This window comes from Zootoca vivipara, chromosome Z1 (assembly GCF_965207765.1).
Source record: "Zootoca vivipara chromosome Z1, rZooViv2.hap1.1, whole genome shotgun sequence".
Taxonomy (NCBI): domain Eukaryota; kingdom Metazoa; phylum Chordata; class Lepidosauria; order Squamata; family Lacertidae; genus Zootoca; species Zootoca vivipara.
The window spans coordinates 4063691-4078432 of record NC_142583.1 but is presented as its reverse complement, the minus strand read 5'-3'; the positions used below and the strand labels follow the sequence as shown (position 1 = coordinate 4078432).

Here is a 14742-nt window from a genome sequence, read left to right as displayed (position 1 = left end):
GATCTAAAAAATCGGCAAAAAAATCGCCGAAAATCCTTTGTGCGCATGCGTATGGGCCTCTCCCGACCCGGAAGAGGTCATTTCTGGTGCACTTCCGGGTCGGGGGAGGCCCATACACATGCACACAAGCGATTTTCGGCGATTTTTCCCCCGCCCGTGTGCGTGTGCGCATGCGCACGGGCGCGCACTCCCCCGCCCTCCGGCCCGCTGCGCGCGCACTCGCCTGCCCTCCGGCCCACCGCGCGGTAAGTCTGGGGACCCCTGACTTAGTTGGTCTTTAAGGTGCTACTGAAGGATTTTTTTATTTTGTTTCGACTCAGACCAACACAGCTACCTACCTGTAACTATTAATTAATCTGTTAGCTGAGCTTGTTAGTTGCCAGTCTTTTAAATGTCTATGACAGTTCTGTACTGGAGGGAAGTGTTGTTACTGAGCTATCCCTTTTCTTCCATCAAGGTGCCCTTCCCCAAAATTAGCTGGGTAATAGCACAGGTTGCAGAGTCCATCTCAGAATCTTTGGGTGAGTGCTATCCCTGCCTCAGGCAGTAGATTTTATTTGTCACTAAGGGCAACAGAATGAGAGCCAGACAGATCCAGCTCATGAGGTAGAATCTAGCAGGCAGTGCTCTTGTGTAGCTGCCGCTCATTTCATGGGACTTGTGCAAGAGAACATACCAGTGCTGAATGCACTCAACATGGTGGCTTAACCTTTCAACGCATATTTCACTCCTCTCATGTCAGAAGCACTGTAATAAGAGTGGTTGTGGTATTCCCCCCCCCTCTTTTTAATTGTAAAACTAAGCAATCATGATATGCATCAGAACAAAACAATACTTACAGGCAGTGACCATTTTGCATGTCCAATTGACGCATGGGTCCTTTTGGACCCAGAAGAGGGTGGAATTGGCCTAGGGTATGAGTGTTCATTTGTGATTGGCTGTGGTGATCTTTGTTTCGTGTGTGAGTGGGGTGGGTGAGTGTTTTGGATCAGGTTAGCCATATTGATTTGTATGCTCAAAAAACCCCACATACATTAAGTAAAATAGAAACATCGTCACCCGACCCCACCCATCTTTCCCCCATCTACCTCTTTTCCCCCTTTCTTCCCAATGTCTCAAAAATGAAACTGATTTGTAAAAATGTTATGAGAGACATTGCACATTTGTAAATCAAGAAAATCTTTAATAAAAAAGAAGAAGAGGGTGGAATGGGGGGCAGTGGTTTAATGGGGTGGGGTGGGGTGGGCTTATGTGTGCTGCACTGATGCACATGAGGGCCAGGAATGGAACTCCCATGTAAAATGCTTGCCGCCTGTATCCAGAACATCCCCAAGAAATACAATTTAAATGTCCAAATACGGGCATTGTAACTAACCCACACAAAATGTTCGAGCTTACCTGTGCTCACCTGCATGTTGCAATAATTTGTGGTTCAACTTCTTTAGCACTTCCCTTTCTTGTTGCCTGGAGAGGAATCATACTGTACTCTCCATTGGTAAGGAAAAGAGTGGCTTTTATACAAGCTTGTGTTAACTTCTCCAAGTCTGGCTCAGAAAGTTGTCTGACCTATATACAGTAGTTCTTACACAGAACCAAGCAAATGCAGTAATATCTGTGGCTTTGGAAACTGAGCTATTGGTGATGCAGCTTTTATTTGGCCATACTGAGGGGTTTTTTTCTTGTAGGAATATAAAACCATATAATGTGATCATTTTTCAACAGCCCCATTTATCTGTATCTCTTTCTTTCTCCACAGCAGACACTTTTGCCTCCAGCATCATGGCCTCTGACCTGGAAAGCAGCCTCACTTCCATTGATTGGCTCCCACAGCTCACTCTGCGAGCCACTATTGAGAAATTAGGGGGTGCCTCCCAGTCAGGTCCCCCGGGGGCCGGTCGGAAGTGCTCTCCTGGCTCTCCTACTGACCCCAATGCCACCTTGAGCAAAGACGATGCTGCAGTCCACCAGGATGGGAAGCCACGCTACAGCTATGCCACTCTGATCACTTATGCTATCAATTCATCCCCGGCCAAGAAGATGACCCTCAGTGAGATCTATCGCTGGATTTGTGACAACTTTCCCTACTATAAGAATGCTGGCATTGGGTGGAAGGTAAGTAGACTTGGGCATTCTCAGAAGTTTATTCATAGGAGCAGAAGTTCCAGCTTCTGCTCCTATGAAAATCCATTCCCATTTAACATGTTGTATGATCATGCCATGAATGTGCATGGTGTTTTACAGACTGAATGTAACACAAAAACACATCTCCTCTTCAAGGTACTTGCGTTCTAAATTTTGACCAGAGGGGAGGTGAAACTTTCCCATATGAGTATTTCAGTCTTCAGCTTCAATTCTGCATGCCTCTTCAATTCTCTTGTATCCCCCTGTATCTTTAAAATAGATAACATTGATGCCATTTATTAATTTCTTCCCATGAAACATCTTGAAGCAGTCAGCAGTAAACACACCAGCAATAAGTACATATATAAATATAGCTTCTAGTTCAAAGCAGATAAAGAGTGGAATAATAATCTCCACTTAGGAGGCTTGGTGGGATATGAGCTACAGATTCATATTTTGAGTCAGAGGCTCTCTTCTGTGCCAGTGGTAGCCAGCCTTCTTGGGGTGTGTGCCACAGGCGAAATCAGAGCATGTGATAGGCTAGGTAGGTGGAGGTACACACCATAACTACCACTGTGTGCTGCAGATTAGTCACATGTGTTTCATACAGCCTTAATTCTTCCTGCAGAGTAAAGGAGAAATTTAGCTTTTGAGGGTTCGGTGAGGCAGTCTGTGCTGTAACTTTTGTCTGAGGAGCTGTGGTGGGGGAACTTTCTGCACTTTGCTCAGTTCCTTCATGGGGGACCTTCTAGAGGCCACTTGCCAGGGATGTGCAGGGCTAGAGGAAGAATTGGGCAGAGAAATGCACAGTAGGTTATATTTTAGCAACACAAAATCTAAGGGTTTCTACAGTCACATATGCCTCCATCTTCTGGGCCTAAGTTTCCCCATCCCTGGAGTAGAACATTGGTTCTAAGAGAAGACCTTGCCTTTTCTCTGTTCAGAAATTCCCATTGTGTAGGTAAGAGATGCAAATCTGCGTCCTGGTGGGGAGATTGGAACTGCTGTTTGGGCTTGTAAGCTTGGCTGCTGCTTCTCCAAAAGGTGGGATGATTTGCAGGGGAGCTGTGGTAGGTGGGAAGAGGCTGCTTAACCCTCGCTGTTCCTGCCTGCAACATCCTTCCCATCCCACCCAGTACTCCCATCTTCTGCTTCCCCCATTTGTGGCAAAAAAACAACAACCATAGCTGAGGGGAAAGCAGCAGTATTTGGGCTAGGGAGGTGATAAGGGCATGGGTGAGCAGCCTGCCTGTTAGCTATGTCATTTTTTTCCCCTCTCTAGAACTCCATTCGTCACAACCTGTCTCTGAATAAATGCTTTCGAAAAGTGCCTCGCCCTCGGGACGACCCTGGAAAGGTGAGGGGGATCAAGCTAGACATTTGACCATCATGGTGGGGAGGTTGGTTTTTTTTTTTAAACCAATGTTGCATTGACTTCTAAACCCTCACTCCTGCTTTTGGCAGAAATTGGACTAATGTGAATGAACAGATTAAGTGAGGACGTAAAATATGCAGGCAAGTCAAAAATTCTGCTGCTCCTACTTCAGGCTAGTGCAAAGGTTTGTGTAAAAGTAGGGCATAGGTATTTACTACTCAGCTGAAGAAGCAAGGAAAGAACATTCAGGTTTTGTTCTTCTGTATCTCTCAGTAATAGTAATATTAATAGTAATAAGTAATCAACTCTGGTGTGGATGAAATAGCTCTGACCTCTTTGGTATGTGCACATTTGGGAAAGCTAAGAGAAAGCTGTGGGCCTTTGTATCCCAGACTGCAATATGTGTGTGCAAGACCCGAAAACTATCCTGCAACAGGAGCAAAACATCATATATATTTTTTAGATTTTACTGCATTTCTGCCCTGGTCATTCTTTTTCATACTTTTACATCAGAATTGCTGTTCTTGTCCAACCTGTTCTTCCCAAGAGTTTATTGGAGACTGAAGGATTATTGGGATTGTGACATCACAAAAAAGTATCAAGGATGATGTTGCAATGATGTTGCAATGTAAAGAAAGGACCTGCCTTGTGCTGCAAGAGTAATTGATAAGCTGTGGCAATGTGCATGCTCTTTGGCATTATGGGTTGCACTGCTGCTGTTGCTATTGCTGATACAGTATACAATAAAGGGTTGGTTTTATAGTCCTTTCACCAGTAGATCTTATTCTTTGCAGGGTTCTTACTGGACCATAGATACCTGTCCTGATATTTCCCGGAAGAGGCGTCACCCACCAGATGATGATGTGAGTGTGGCTCCACATTCCTACCCTCAAAATCCAAAGCATTTGTGAGATGATTAAGAGACCCAGTTTTTCCAAAGGACATAATGCATTGGTCATTTCCAAAGGACATAATGCATTGGTCATAAAAACTCAGGCTTCTGCAAGCCTTCACTTTCATGTTTTTTAAAAGCAATTTTGTAGCCTTTATTGCTTTGAAGCAATGTTTGTCAGTGCTTGAGCAATGTCTGCTGAGATTTGGAAATACCGTGTTTCCCCTTTTTTAATACGTAGTCATAAAGTAAGCCATGGCAGGATTTCTAGGCATTTGCGAAACGTAAGACATACCCCGAAAATAAGACATACCTCGGAGAGGCTTGAGACCATGTGGGAGGGGGTGCATGAATTGAGCGCGTTGCCAGGCGAGCCGCGCTGGGAGCCTCCCCGCTCTTCCCAGGACTTTTTTCCACTCGGGCCGAGCGTCCGGACAGGGAAACCCCCCCGCGTCAGGAGCGCTGCTGGCCCTTTTCGCGCTGCCAGGGCAACGGACGGCGGCGGGAGCGCTGCTGGCCCCTTCCACACCTTTAGAGCGTCGTGGGCTGCATGGCCCAAGGGTGAGCGGCAACGGGAGGCCTGCGGGCCCTTCCGCGCCGCCGGGGCGATGGGTGGCGGCGGGAGCGCTGCTGGCCCCTTCCGCGCCTCTGGAGCGTCATGGGCTGCATGGCCCAAGGCTGAGCGGCAACGGGAGGCCTGCGGGCCCTTCCGCGCTGCCGGGGCGATGGGTGGCGGTGAGAGCGCAGCTGGCCCCTCCCGCGCCTCTGGAGCGTCGTGGGCTGCATGGCCCAAGGCTGAACAGTGACGGGAGGCCTGTGGGCCCTTTCGCGCTGCCGGGGCGACGGACGGCTTTTTTTCTAATCGCTTTTAAAAACAAGGCGCTGGACTGGAGGGACCTTTGGTTTGGTCCGCCTGGGCTCTTTCTGTTTAAGCGCGTGCCGGGAGAACAGTTCTTCAGAGAGGCTCTCCCGGCTTCCGCCTTGGGCTCTGTAGCACCACCTCCCACACAGAGGAAGCATGAGAAGCGCAGCTGCCGAGGGCCCCGCTGACCCCCGCAGAAGCCCTCACGCCCCTCCCTTAAAGCCATGTTGTGCCGGAGCAGCCCGGCAACGTCTCGCCCCGCTCCCAATCCGCCTTGCCACCCACGAGTGGGCCATTTCAGATTCCGCCCCACTCCCGCCCTGCCTCCTCAGCCGCTGTGCGACCTAACCCCCGCCAGCCAGCCAGCCAGCCAGCCGCCCAAGCCTGGCTCCTTGAAGGCTTTGCCTTAGCAAAATCCCTGCCTAGGCTGGAGCTGGGGGAGCCTCGCGCCATCGCTTCACACGCCCGCTCACGGCGAGCACCAAGCTCCCCCGGCGTGGAACCTGCCCGGTTCCCGCGTGCGCAGGTTCAGGCCGCGGCTTCGGCACTGAACGGACAGCGGCGGGAGCGCTGCTGGCCCCCTTCCGCCCCACCGGAATGTTGTGGGCTGCATGGCCTCGGCGCCCGCGGAGCACCCAGCAGCGGATAGACTTTCCTCCCTTCCTGTATTCCAAGAGCCAGTCTCTGCAAATTCCACCCTTCCTGCCTGCCTTATAAGACCAACGAGCAACAGAAGGTACCATAATAAAATAAAATAAAAACCTAATGAAAAATTAAGACATCCCCTGAAAATAAGACACCTTGTGCTTTTTTGAGGAAAAAAAGTTATAAGACGGTGTCTTAAAAAGGGGGAAACACGGTAAGAGAAGAGTTGCATAAGATTTGCAGCAGCCAAAGGCCTCCTTTGCCCTCTCTTCCTCAGCCTGCTCCATTATTAGCAGAATCAGAATTATTCTTATTTAAATAGCAAAATGCATAATAAATTGTACACATGTGCTTAATTTATATGACTTAAATTTTGCTCTTTTAAATTATTAACCTAATCTAATATTTTACAAAGAAAGTCAACCAGATTCCTTTCCTAGATGCTCTGATATAACAAAAAATGATTAATAACTGCATTAAAAAGGTAAAGGGACCCCTGACATTAGGTCCAGTCGTGACCGACTCTGGGGTTGCGCGCTCATCTCGCATTATTGGCCGAGGGAGCCGGCGTACAGCTTCCAGGTCATGTGGCCAGCATGACAAAGCCGCTTCTGGCAAACCAGAGCAGGACATGGAAACGCCGTTTACCTTCCCGCTATAGCGGTTCCTATTTATCTACTTGCATTTTGACGTGCTTTCGAACTGCTAGGTTGGCAGGACAGGTAACTGCATTACCGGTAGCTATATTGTTCCAAAAACACCATAGATTTATTAAATCATTCAGTAGGCCTGCAATGTTTTGCTTGCAGTCTTGTGCACACATGCCTTGGAGTAAACCCCACTATACAGAGTAAGACTGGCTCTAGAGTTAATATGCAATAATACATTAAATTAATGGGTTTAATTAATTAATTTTAAAAACTTTTAATCACCCAAAAGATGCTGCAGTTAATTGTACAGCAATTTAATGTTTATAAATATTATTTTTTATACAAGAGCTTTAAAGAGGCATTCCATCTTTTTTGCGCTCTGTGGGTGTGGGGGATGCCTCTTCTAAGATGATGCCTGTCCAGGAACAAAGGTGGCTATGGGGTATGGCACTCATCTCACTTTTCAGGCTGAGGGAGCTGGTGTTTGTATGCAGACAGCTTTCTGGGTCATGTGGCCAGCACGACTAAACCGCTACTGGCACAAGGACTGTGACGAGTGCCACAGCGCACAGAAACGCCTATTACAACACATACACACGTCATCTAAAAACAAAGAAAGTGCTTTGTGCTGCAGAAACACTGTTTTAACCCATATGCAGATTTAATTGATAGATCAGTTAATTAATCAATTAAAGCTTACAATTAATCACATAAAAATTATTTAATTGGTTTGCAGCACTAATGGAAAGTTCATGTGTTATATTTCACAAGAGGTTTCTGAGGTTCATTAAATAGTTATGTCTTGGCTGGTGATCTTAAATGGGCTCACTGGATGTGAGTCCGTTGTTTAACCACTGGACATGGAGTTTTAATTTCCCTCCTGCTCTAGCACATTGCGTGGCAGGTGACACTCCCCATGACTGCCATACTTTACTCTACCTAGTCCTAACAATTTTCTGTCGACTGTAGAGTGAGTTATTTCACTGAAGGTAGCCGTGTTGGTCTGACGTAGTCGAAACAAAATAAAAAAATTCCTTCCAGCAGCACCCTAAAGACCAACTATAAATAAAATAAAATAAAATAATAAAATAAAAAACTTAGTTGGTCTTTAGGGTGCTGCTGGAAGGAATTTGTTTCTCTGCAGTTTTACTTCTCTGCCCATGTGTTTCTTATGCACATATTTTCCATCTGTTCAGCTATCGCAGGATTCCCCAGAGCAAGAGGCAAGCAAAAGCCCCCGGGGGCCTGTTTCTGTTGGGGCAGAATCATCGCTGTCCCCTGAATCCACCCAGCAGCTATCCTTGCAAAGCACACCGCCTATTGGCAATTACAGCCAGGTGAGTCGAGGGTAAGAAGAGGTGCCTGTGTGAAGTGGAAAGAGAAGGCTGCTGAGGGGGGGGGGCTGGGAGGAGGGAGGAAGAAAATGGGAGAAGGCTATTGAAAAGCAAAAAAGGACATGGATGGTGAAGGGAAGGGAAAATGAACTGCGGCACAGTGGCATGCCTTGAGTGTGGGCCAGAGCTAATAGCTGTGAAAATGGGGGAATTGTATATATACAATCCCTGGTTACAAAAGGCTAGAATTATATTTAATACACCCGTTTCTCTTCAGCAGAGCACAGGGCCTGTGGATGTGGCGGCAACAGTGGCTGGCGGTCAGGGCCGTGAAGGTACAGATGTGCCACCTCCACATTACAGTACCAGCAACGACTTGAAATTCTCCTATTCTGAGATCAACTTCCAGGACCTGAGCTGGTCCTTCCGAAATCTCTATAAATCCATGCTTGAGAAATCCTCCTCATCCCAGCATGGTGAGTAATAGTGCCAGGTATGATTGGGGGGTGGGGATGGGCGAGAGAGAGAGAGAGAGGTGTCTGCAACCTAGACAATCATCTTAGAATTATAGACTTTAAAAAGGGACCCTTGGGAGTCATTTAGTCCAACCCCCTGCAATGCAGGAATCTCAGCTAAAGCATCCATGACAGATGGCCATCCAACTTCTGCTTACAAACTTCCAAGGAAGGAGAGTCTGCCACCTCCCAAGGGAGTCCCTTCCACTTCCAAACAGCTCTTACTGTCAGAAAGTTCTTCCTGATGTTGAGGCTAGAATGAGGCCCCTACACTTTAAGAGCCCTTCTCAATTGAAGAAGTTGGCCTGCCCTAGAGAACAAGTTAGAAATCCTATGTCCCTTTTTCAATGAAACCTCCTTTTTTTGTAGAATGCATACTGAATTAAAAATAGGTACAGAACTATGTGCTCAATAATGGATTGAGTGTTTTTAGCTTACCTCTTGGGTTAGGGACATGCCTGCCTATGCTGTAGGAAAAGAGGATACATCAATAGCTAGAAACAGGTTGCAGAGAAAGATTACCGTAATTCCCCGCATAATTGCAACAGATTTTATGCCTTTTTGCCCCAAAGTGGGGTGCAACCATTATGTGAAGCAATAATTTTATTATTACTAAATTTTATTATCACTAAGCTATCACAGGAAGATGCAGGTCTTATCATATCACGTGCCTCACTCAAGGCAGCTATGCCTGCTGCACACTTCACTTGCACCTATGGAAAGACAGTATACTGACACATGCGCTGAGAATGCTAGGCTCGCAGCTGGCAATGCGCAAGAGAAAAATGTGCATCCATATCCCACTGGTGGATACATTGCTTCTCTGTTTAAGTGGTAGGAAAAACAGAATTAGACCATGTAATGATTACGCAATGAAAGGTAACCTGATTTTTGGACTGAAAAAGCAGGGTGCGATGATCATGCGGTGAAATATGGTGCTGTGCTTGTTTCTCAACTCCAGAGTAGGGTTGGGCAATCAACATTGCGGTGTATCGCCAGCCAGACGTTGCGGTTTGGCGATATACTGCGATGTTGAAACTAGCTGCAATGGCCCCGGCCTGCGAGGGACCGGGTGAAACTGCCACAGCTGTCACTGTGGGAGCTGAGACGCTTTCACCCCAGGGCCAATGGCAGCTGGCCCCAGCCTGCTGCTCAGCTTGGGGGGGCAGGAAGGCTCCAGCTGAGTGAGCCCCCTGACTCCCCAAGACAGAGGGAGGCCTGCAGTGGAGACTGACAGGACTCCGTTTGCAGGGCTCCCTCTGCCTTTCCTGGTGCGGGGGGAGGGGGCACTGCAGCTTGTTGCTCCCTTCGCGTGCTGGGTGCTGGTAGCAGAGGTTCTCTGGAAGCAGCAGTTTCACCCACAATATACCACTGAGTGAAGCCCCGTCATCGCGGTCTGCTCCTCATATCAATATATCGCCCAGGCCTACTCCAGAGTACTTTGCATTCTGTTAATCAGTTACAGCCACTGGGGGGCAGCATCTCATGAAGCTAATCTTGTCTTTTGTGTTAATCGTGTAGAAAGGGGGCGAAAAATTCTGGACCTAAGCTGCTGTTTAGAGAACATTGCTAGAAATGTGGTCACTGAAGCGCTAATGACTTGTTTTATAATATTTGGGATACTAGCCTCATTGGAAAGTTACAGAACTGATGTTTCGGCTACCTCTGTGTATTTTAATGCAGGAGTGGTTAACCTCAGTTCAAGGGCATGATTTGCCCCTCCTATGCACACACGGTTTTTTCTGGCTGTCCCAAGACCTTGCCAGTGTTGGCAGCCGCAGCAAAATGGTGAAATAGGGATTAAAAAATGTGGAGTGGAGCAGAGCCCAGTTCCCAGATAGAGGTGTTCACTACCCCCTCTGCCAGTCGTCAGATTGATTCATGAGGAGCAGAAGGAGGGCCGTAATATGCCTGTGTGTGTCTTGTGTGTGTATGCATAAGTGCATGTACCTGATAAGAGTGTGGGTGGCCATAGCCACTGGTGCCATGTGAATGTGGCCCTCCAGGCAAAAAAAAAAGGCCACCTATTTTAATGCTTTCCTCTTAATCCTCCCTTCAGATTTCTCTTCCCTCCTGGGTGACATGCAGCCCTCCAACCACAATTACTATATGTACCACCAGCAGCAGGTGCCCTCCTCGGTGGGAGCTGCACCCCCCCTCCACACTCCAACCTCAGAAGGCTGTCCATCCCAGGGTGGCAAGCAGCAAGGAGGTGACAGCTATGGCCCCCCACCTGTGATGTCCATTCACCCCTCTTCAATGCAGCATGGAGGATATCACCAGCATCAGCACCACCACCCGCACTCCCATTCACAGCAGCAGCAGCAACAGCAGCAGCAGCAGCAATCACAAGCTTCCATGAATAATGCTAGCTTTGGTGAGTTAGAGTGGGCAAACTGACAGAAATATTCATTGAATTAAGGACAGTTGCTAAGCTCCTTTTCCTGAGCAAGGTTCTGTAGCTAGTGGTCAGAGGCCAGATCCAGGCGCTTTCGGAAGAAAATGATTTTCCAGATCCATTTCAATTGGGGTTTAGGCACAGAAACTGCTTTGAAAACGTGTCCCTGTTAATTCTTCTTGACCTCTCAATGGCTTTTGATACCATCGACCAGGGTATCCTTGAGCGACTGTCTGAACTAGGTGTGGGTGGCACCGCTTTGCGGTGTTTCCAGTCCTACCGGTACTTGGATGGTCATTCCCAGAGGGTGTTGCTTGGGGAAAGCTTTTCAGCCATGTGGAACCTTCAATGTGGGGTTCCACAGGGCTCAGTCCTATCCCCCATGTTGTTTAACATCTACATGAAACAGCTGGGTGGGGTTATCCACAGGTTTGGGGTAGGTTGTCAGCAGTATGCTGATGACACTCAGCTCTATTTCTCCTTTACACCTGCACGTGAGGCCAGTGGAAGTGCTGGAGCAGTGTCTTGCCTTGGTAATGGACTGGATTGGAGCCAACAAACTGAAACTCAACCCAGATAAGACTGAGGCACTGTTAGGGGGTGGTTCCCTAGACCAGATGGCTTTAAATTTTGCTTTTAACTGCTGGGTGTTTGTGTTTATATCTATTATTTTATTAGCTTCAATTTTTGTAAGCCATTATTGATGATAAAAGGAGCTTGGAAAGCTTTGAATGAATTAATGCAGGCATCCCCAAACTGCGGCCCTCCAGATGTTTTGGCCTACAACTCCCATGATCCCTAGCTAGCAGGACCAGTGGTCAGGGAAGATGGGAATTGTAGTCCAAAACATCTGGAAGGCCGAAGTTTGGGGATGCCTGAATTAATGAATAAAACAGGGAGAGGAGTGGCTGGGTACAGAGAAGAGGTTCATTGTCATGAGGAGGTAGGTTGTTCAGTTCAGGATTTTAGAGAGAAATGTATTTGGCATGTATTTGGTATCTAATATAAGGTATGGGAGTATACCCTATTGACTATTCTGTGTCCCCCCTTTTCCAGCATTTCCCCCTGAGTGGTGCTCCAACATAGATTCCCTAAAAGAAAGTTTCAAGATGGTGAATCGGCTGAACTGGTCTAGCATTGAACACTCCCAGTTCTCAGGTGGGTCATGTTTTGTTATTTCCTTATACCCTTCACTCTGGTAGAGGGGGAAAGGGGCCCATCGAAGGCTTAGAGTGGGAAGTAGAGATGTAGAGAAGGATCTCTTCAGCAAGAGTAGAGAACAGTGACGCCTAGTTTCTCACCTCTCTCTTTCTCTGGACCCTGCAGAGTTGATGGAGAGTCTGCGCCAGGCTGAGCGTAAGAACTGGACTCTAGATCAGCATCACATTGCCAACCTCTGTGACTCCCTCAATCACTTTCTCACCCAGACCGGTCAGCTCCCTCACCTGGGAGGCCCACAGCAGCTTCCCCGAATCTCCGAGTCCTGTGCCATGAATAGTGGCAAACAAGAGCAGCCCATGAACCAAGGTACTCAGCAGGGCTTTCTGGGTGGGGACCTGCCATGCCAGGACAGTAGGTGAGACGGAATCAAAGAGGTGCAGCCACACCCCCTCATGTGGCACCGTTTCTAGGGATGGGGATAAAAGGTTCAACAAACCATATGTATTTGTCACATCCGGTCTCCGTCTCTGAGATTTTCCCTAACCTTGATCTGTTTTGCATGATCCCTTAGTATGCAGGGGGGAGAACAGAAGAGTGTAGTTTGAGGTGCCTGTACCATTGCCAAAAATTCTGAATGTTTAGTGCCCAGACTGTATATATCTGAGCAATGCAAAGATGATAGCAAACACATGCTGCAATGTTGGCAACTGCCATTACTATAAAGGAGTTTTGTGCTACTTATGATAGGCTCAGATTTGCACAGGATGGATGGCTAAGCATGTCCAGTTCTTTGCCACTTACACAGCTAGCAAGTGTGTGTCTGTGCATACTGAGAAATACTGTGTTTTACTGAGAGATGAAAATGTACCTCATGAATGGGTGCATGTGTGTCTGTTTCAAAAGGGCCAAGACATAGTTTATCAGCCTATCTCAGCTTTTATCATTCTGACTAGTGTGAAGGACTCAAGGAAAACAATCAGGGACCTGATGACCACTTCTAAGCAACACGCTGCGGGTTTAAAACAAGTTATAAGGAAGCATTCTGCAAAAGCTTATTCACAAGTCGCCCATGAAACACAGTCGAGATAAGAAAGGAAGGCTGTAGCCTTTGCTGAAAAGAATAAGAAGAATTCACAGAGCTTATGCAAATGCAAAGACACATTTGCAGTTATCAAAGGATGTTCAGGTTGCCTCATTTTTCACTGCTAGAGTGAGATTGCATGGTATGAATTTGTTCCACAATTCAGCCATTTCCAAAGAGTCTTCTGTTGTCCATAATCTATGAATACTGGGCTGCACATGCTCATTATGTTGCATGGATAGAGATCTGATGACACATTGTGTGAAAACATCTAAATATTTTTACCTCTTCGACTTCAGATTGCACCCCACCACATTTACTCTAGTGCGGTAAAGTCATATGAGTAGCGTAGGTTTGTAAATAACCGCTTACCTGTTCTTCCATCATAGGTAAGAAATGCCTCCAGGTAATCCAGGATGGAATTAATTATACAGTGGTGCCTCGCTTAACGAATGCCCTGCTTAATGAAATTTCCGCTTAATGAAAGAATTTTTCGAGCGGAGGTTGTCTTGCTAGACGAAGTCTTTAAGAGTTGATCTAGCAAATTTATGTCAGCTTTGTAACTATAGTGTTCAGACATGGCTAGTAAGGTAGATGAAACCAAAAACAGATTTCTGTTTTGTAGAAGATGCAAATTGTACATACATCTTTTAGATGTTTTTTATATATTGAGGAAGTTGCTAATGGTTTTTCATATTATATCTGGCAAAGGAGCCAAACCATGTGTGGAAGTCGCATATCCCATCTTAGCGTTTTGTGTTTCCATTGTTGCAAGGAGGGAGCTGGGGCTATTGATGATTCTTTCCCCCTTTTCTCTGCTAGTGAACTCTTACGGTCAGCCACAGCCTCCCCATCTCTACTCTGGGCCATCTCCTATGTACCAGATTTCCACCCAGGACACGCCAGGGTATAATCGGCCAGGTAAGGCTGAGTTTTGAGATACTCTTTGAACATAAAAAGTTGAATAATTTCATTCCTGGCTTGCTCCAGGGTCTCGCTGGCAAGTATAAATCATCTGCTTTCTGCTATCATTTCTTTCCCCAAACATATACAGATGATTTCTAGCAAATGTTTGAGTTAGGTGCTTATTTACACAGGCTAAACCACCCACACATTGCTCTTTGTTACTACAGTGGACCCTTGTGTTACGTTACCTTGTGAACACTGCAAACCCAGAAGTGTATACTTCCGGGTTTTGCCACATGTTCAGAAGCACTCTATTGTGCTGTGTGCGTGCGCAGAAGCGGCGCCTCTAGATGTGGACTTTTTGTTGTACGTGCGGACCCTCGGAACAAATTAAGTTCATATCTGGAGGGTCCACTGTACTACGGGTGTAGAATGGAAAGACTAAAAGTGCATGGGACTGGGAAATTCAGAAAGAAGAACGACAGTTGAGGTGCTAATATTTACCTGTCATGTGGTTGAAGGAACTGAGCAGTCTTACTTATTAGTTCCAGTGAAACCCAGTGTCCCTGCAGACATTGTCTCTCTTTACCTACCGGACAGCAAAATCCACCAGGGCCTTGCAGAGTCTACTCAAAATCCTTCTTTCCTTGCAATTAATCTCCTGTTTTATCCTGGGTTCTTTCAAACCTTTCAATTCATTTAAACATAGAAAGAATTATCCTTTGGGAAAGGGGCCTCTGCATGACGGAGTCCTGAATGATTCTGAAGAAAATGACAAACACAGTTCAGATACAAGGAGTAC

General features: G+C 46.8%; 1 protein-coding gene across 5 annotated transcripts in view; it reads left to right on the top strand.

Moving 5' to 3' along the window:
• The window catches only part of FOXJ2 (forkhead box J2), a 38777-nt gene that overhangs the window by 20947 nt on the left and 3088 nt on the right, over nt 1-14742 (top strand). Inside the window, exons 2-10 of one of the 5 annotated variants that reach the window (XM_035112303.3) lie at nt 1757-2112; nt 3404-3478; nt 4291-4359; nt 7742-7882; nt 8157-8355; nt 10454-10771; nt 11849-11950; nt 12119-12319; nt 13857-13955. In XM_035112303.3, coding sequence (XP_034968194.3) covers nt 1780-2112; nt 3404-3478; nt 4291-4359; nt 7742-7882; nt 8157-8355; nt 10454-10771; nt 11849-11950; nt 12119-12319; nt 13857-13955 — 1537 coding nt within the window. In that variant the 5' untranslated portion in view covers nt 1757-1779. The remainder of the gene's footprint in view (nt 1-1756; nt 2113-3403; nt 3479-4290; nt 4360-7741; nt 7883-8156; nt 8356-10453; nt 10772-11848; nt 11951-12118; nt 12320-13856; nt 13956-14742) is intronic. The other 4 variants (XM_035112305.3, XM_035112304.3, XM_088657565.1 and 1 more) reach the window with 4 other exon arrangements.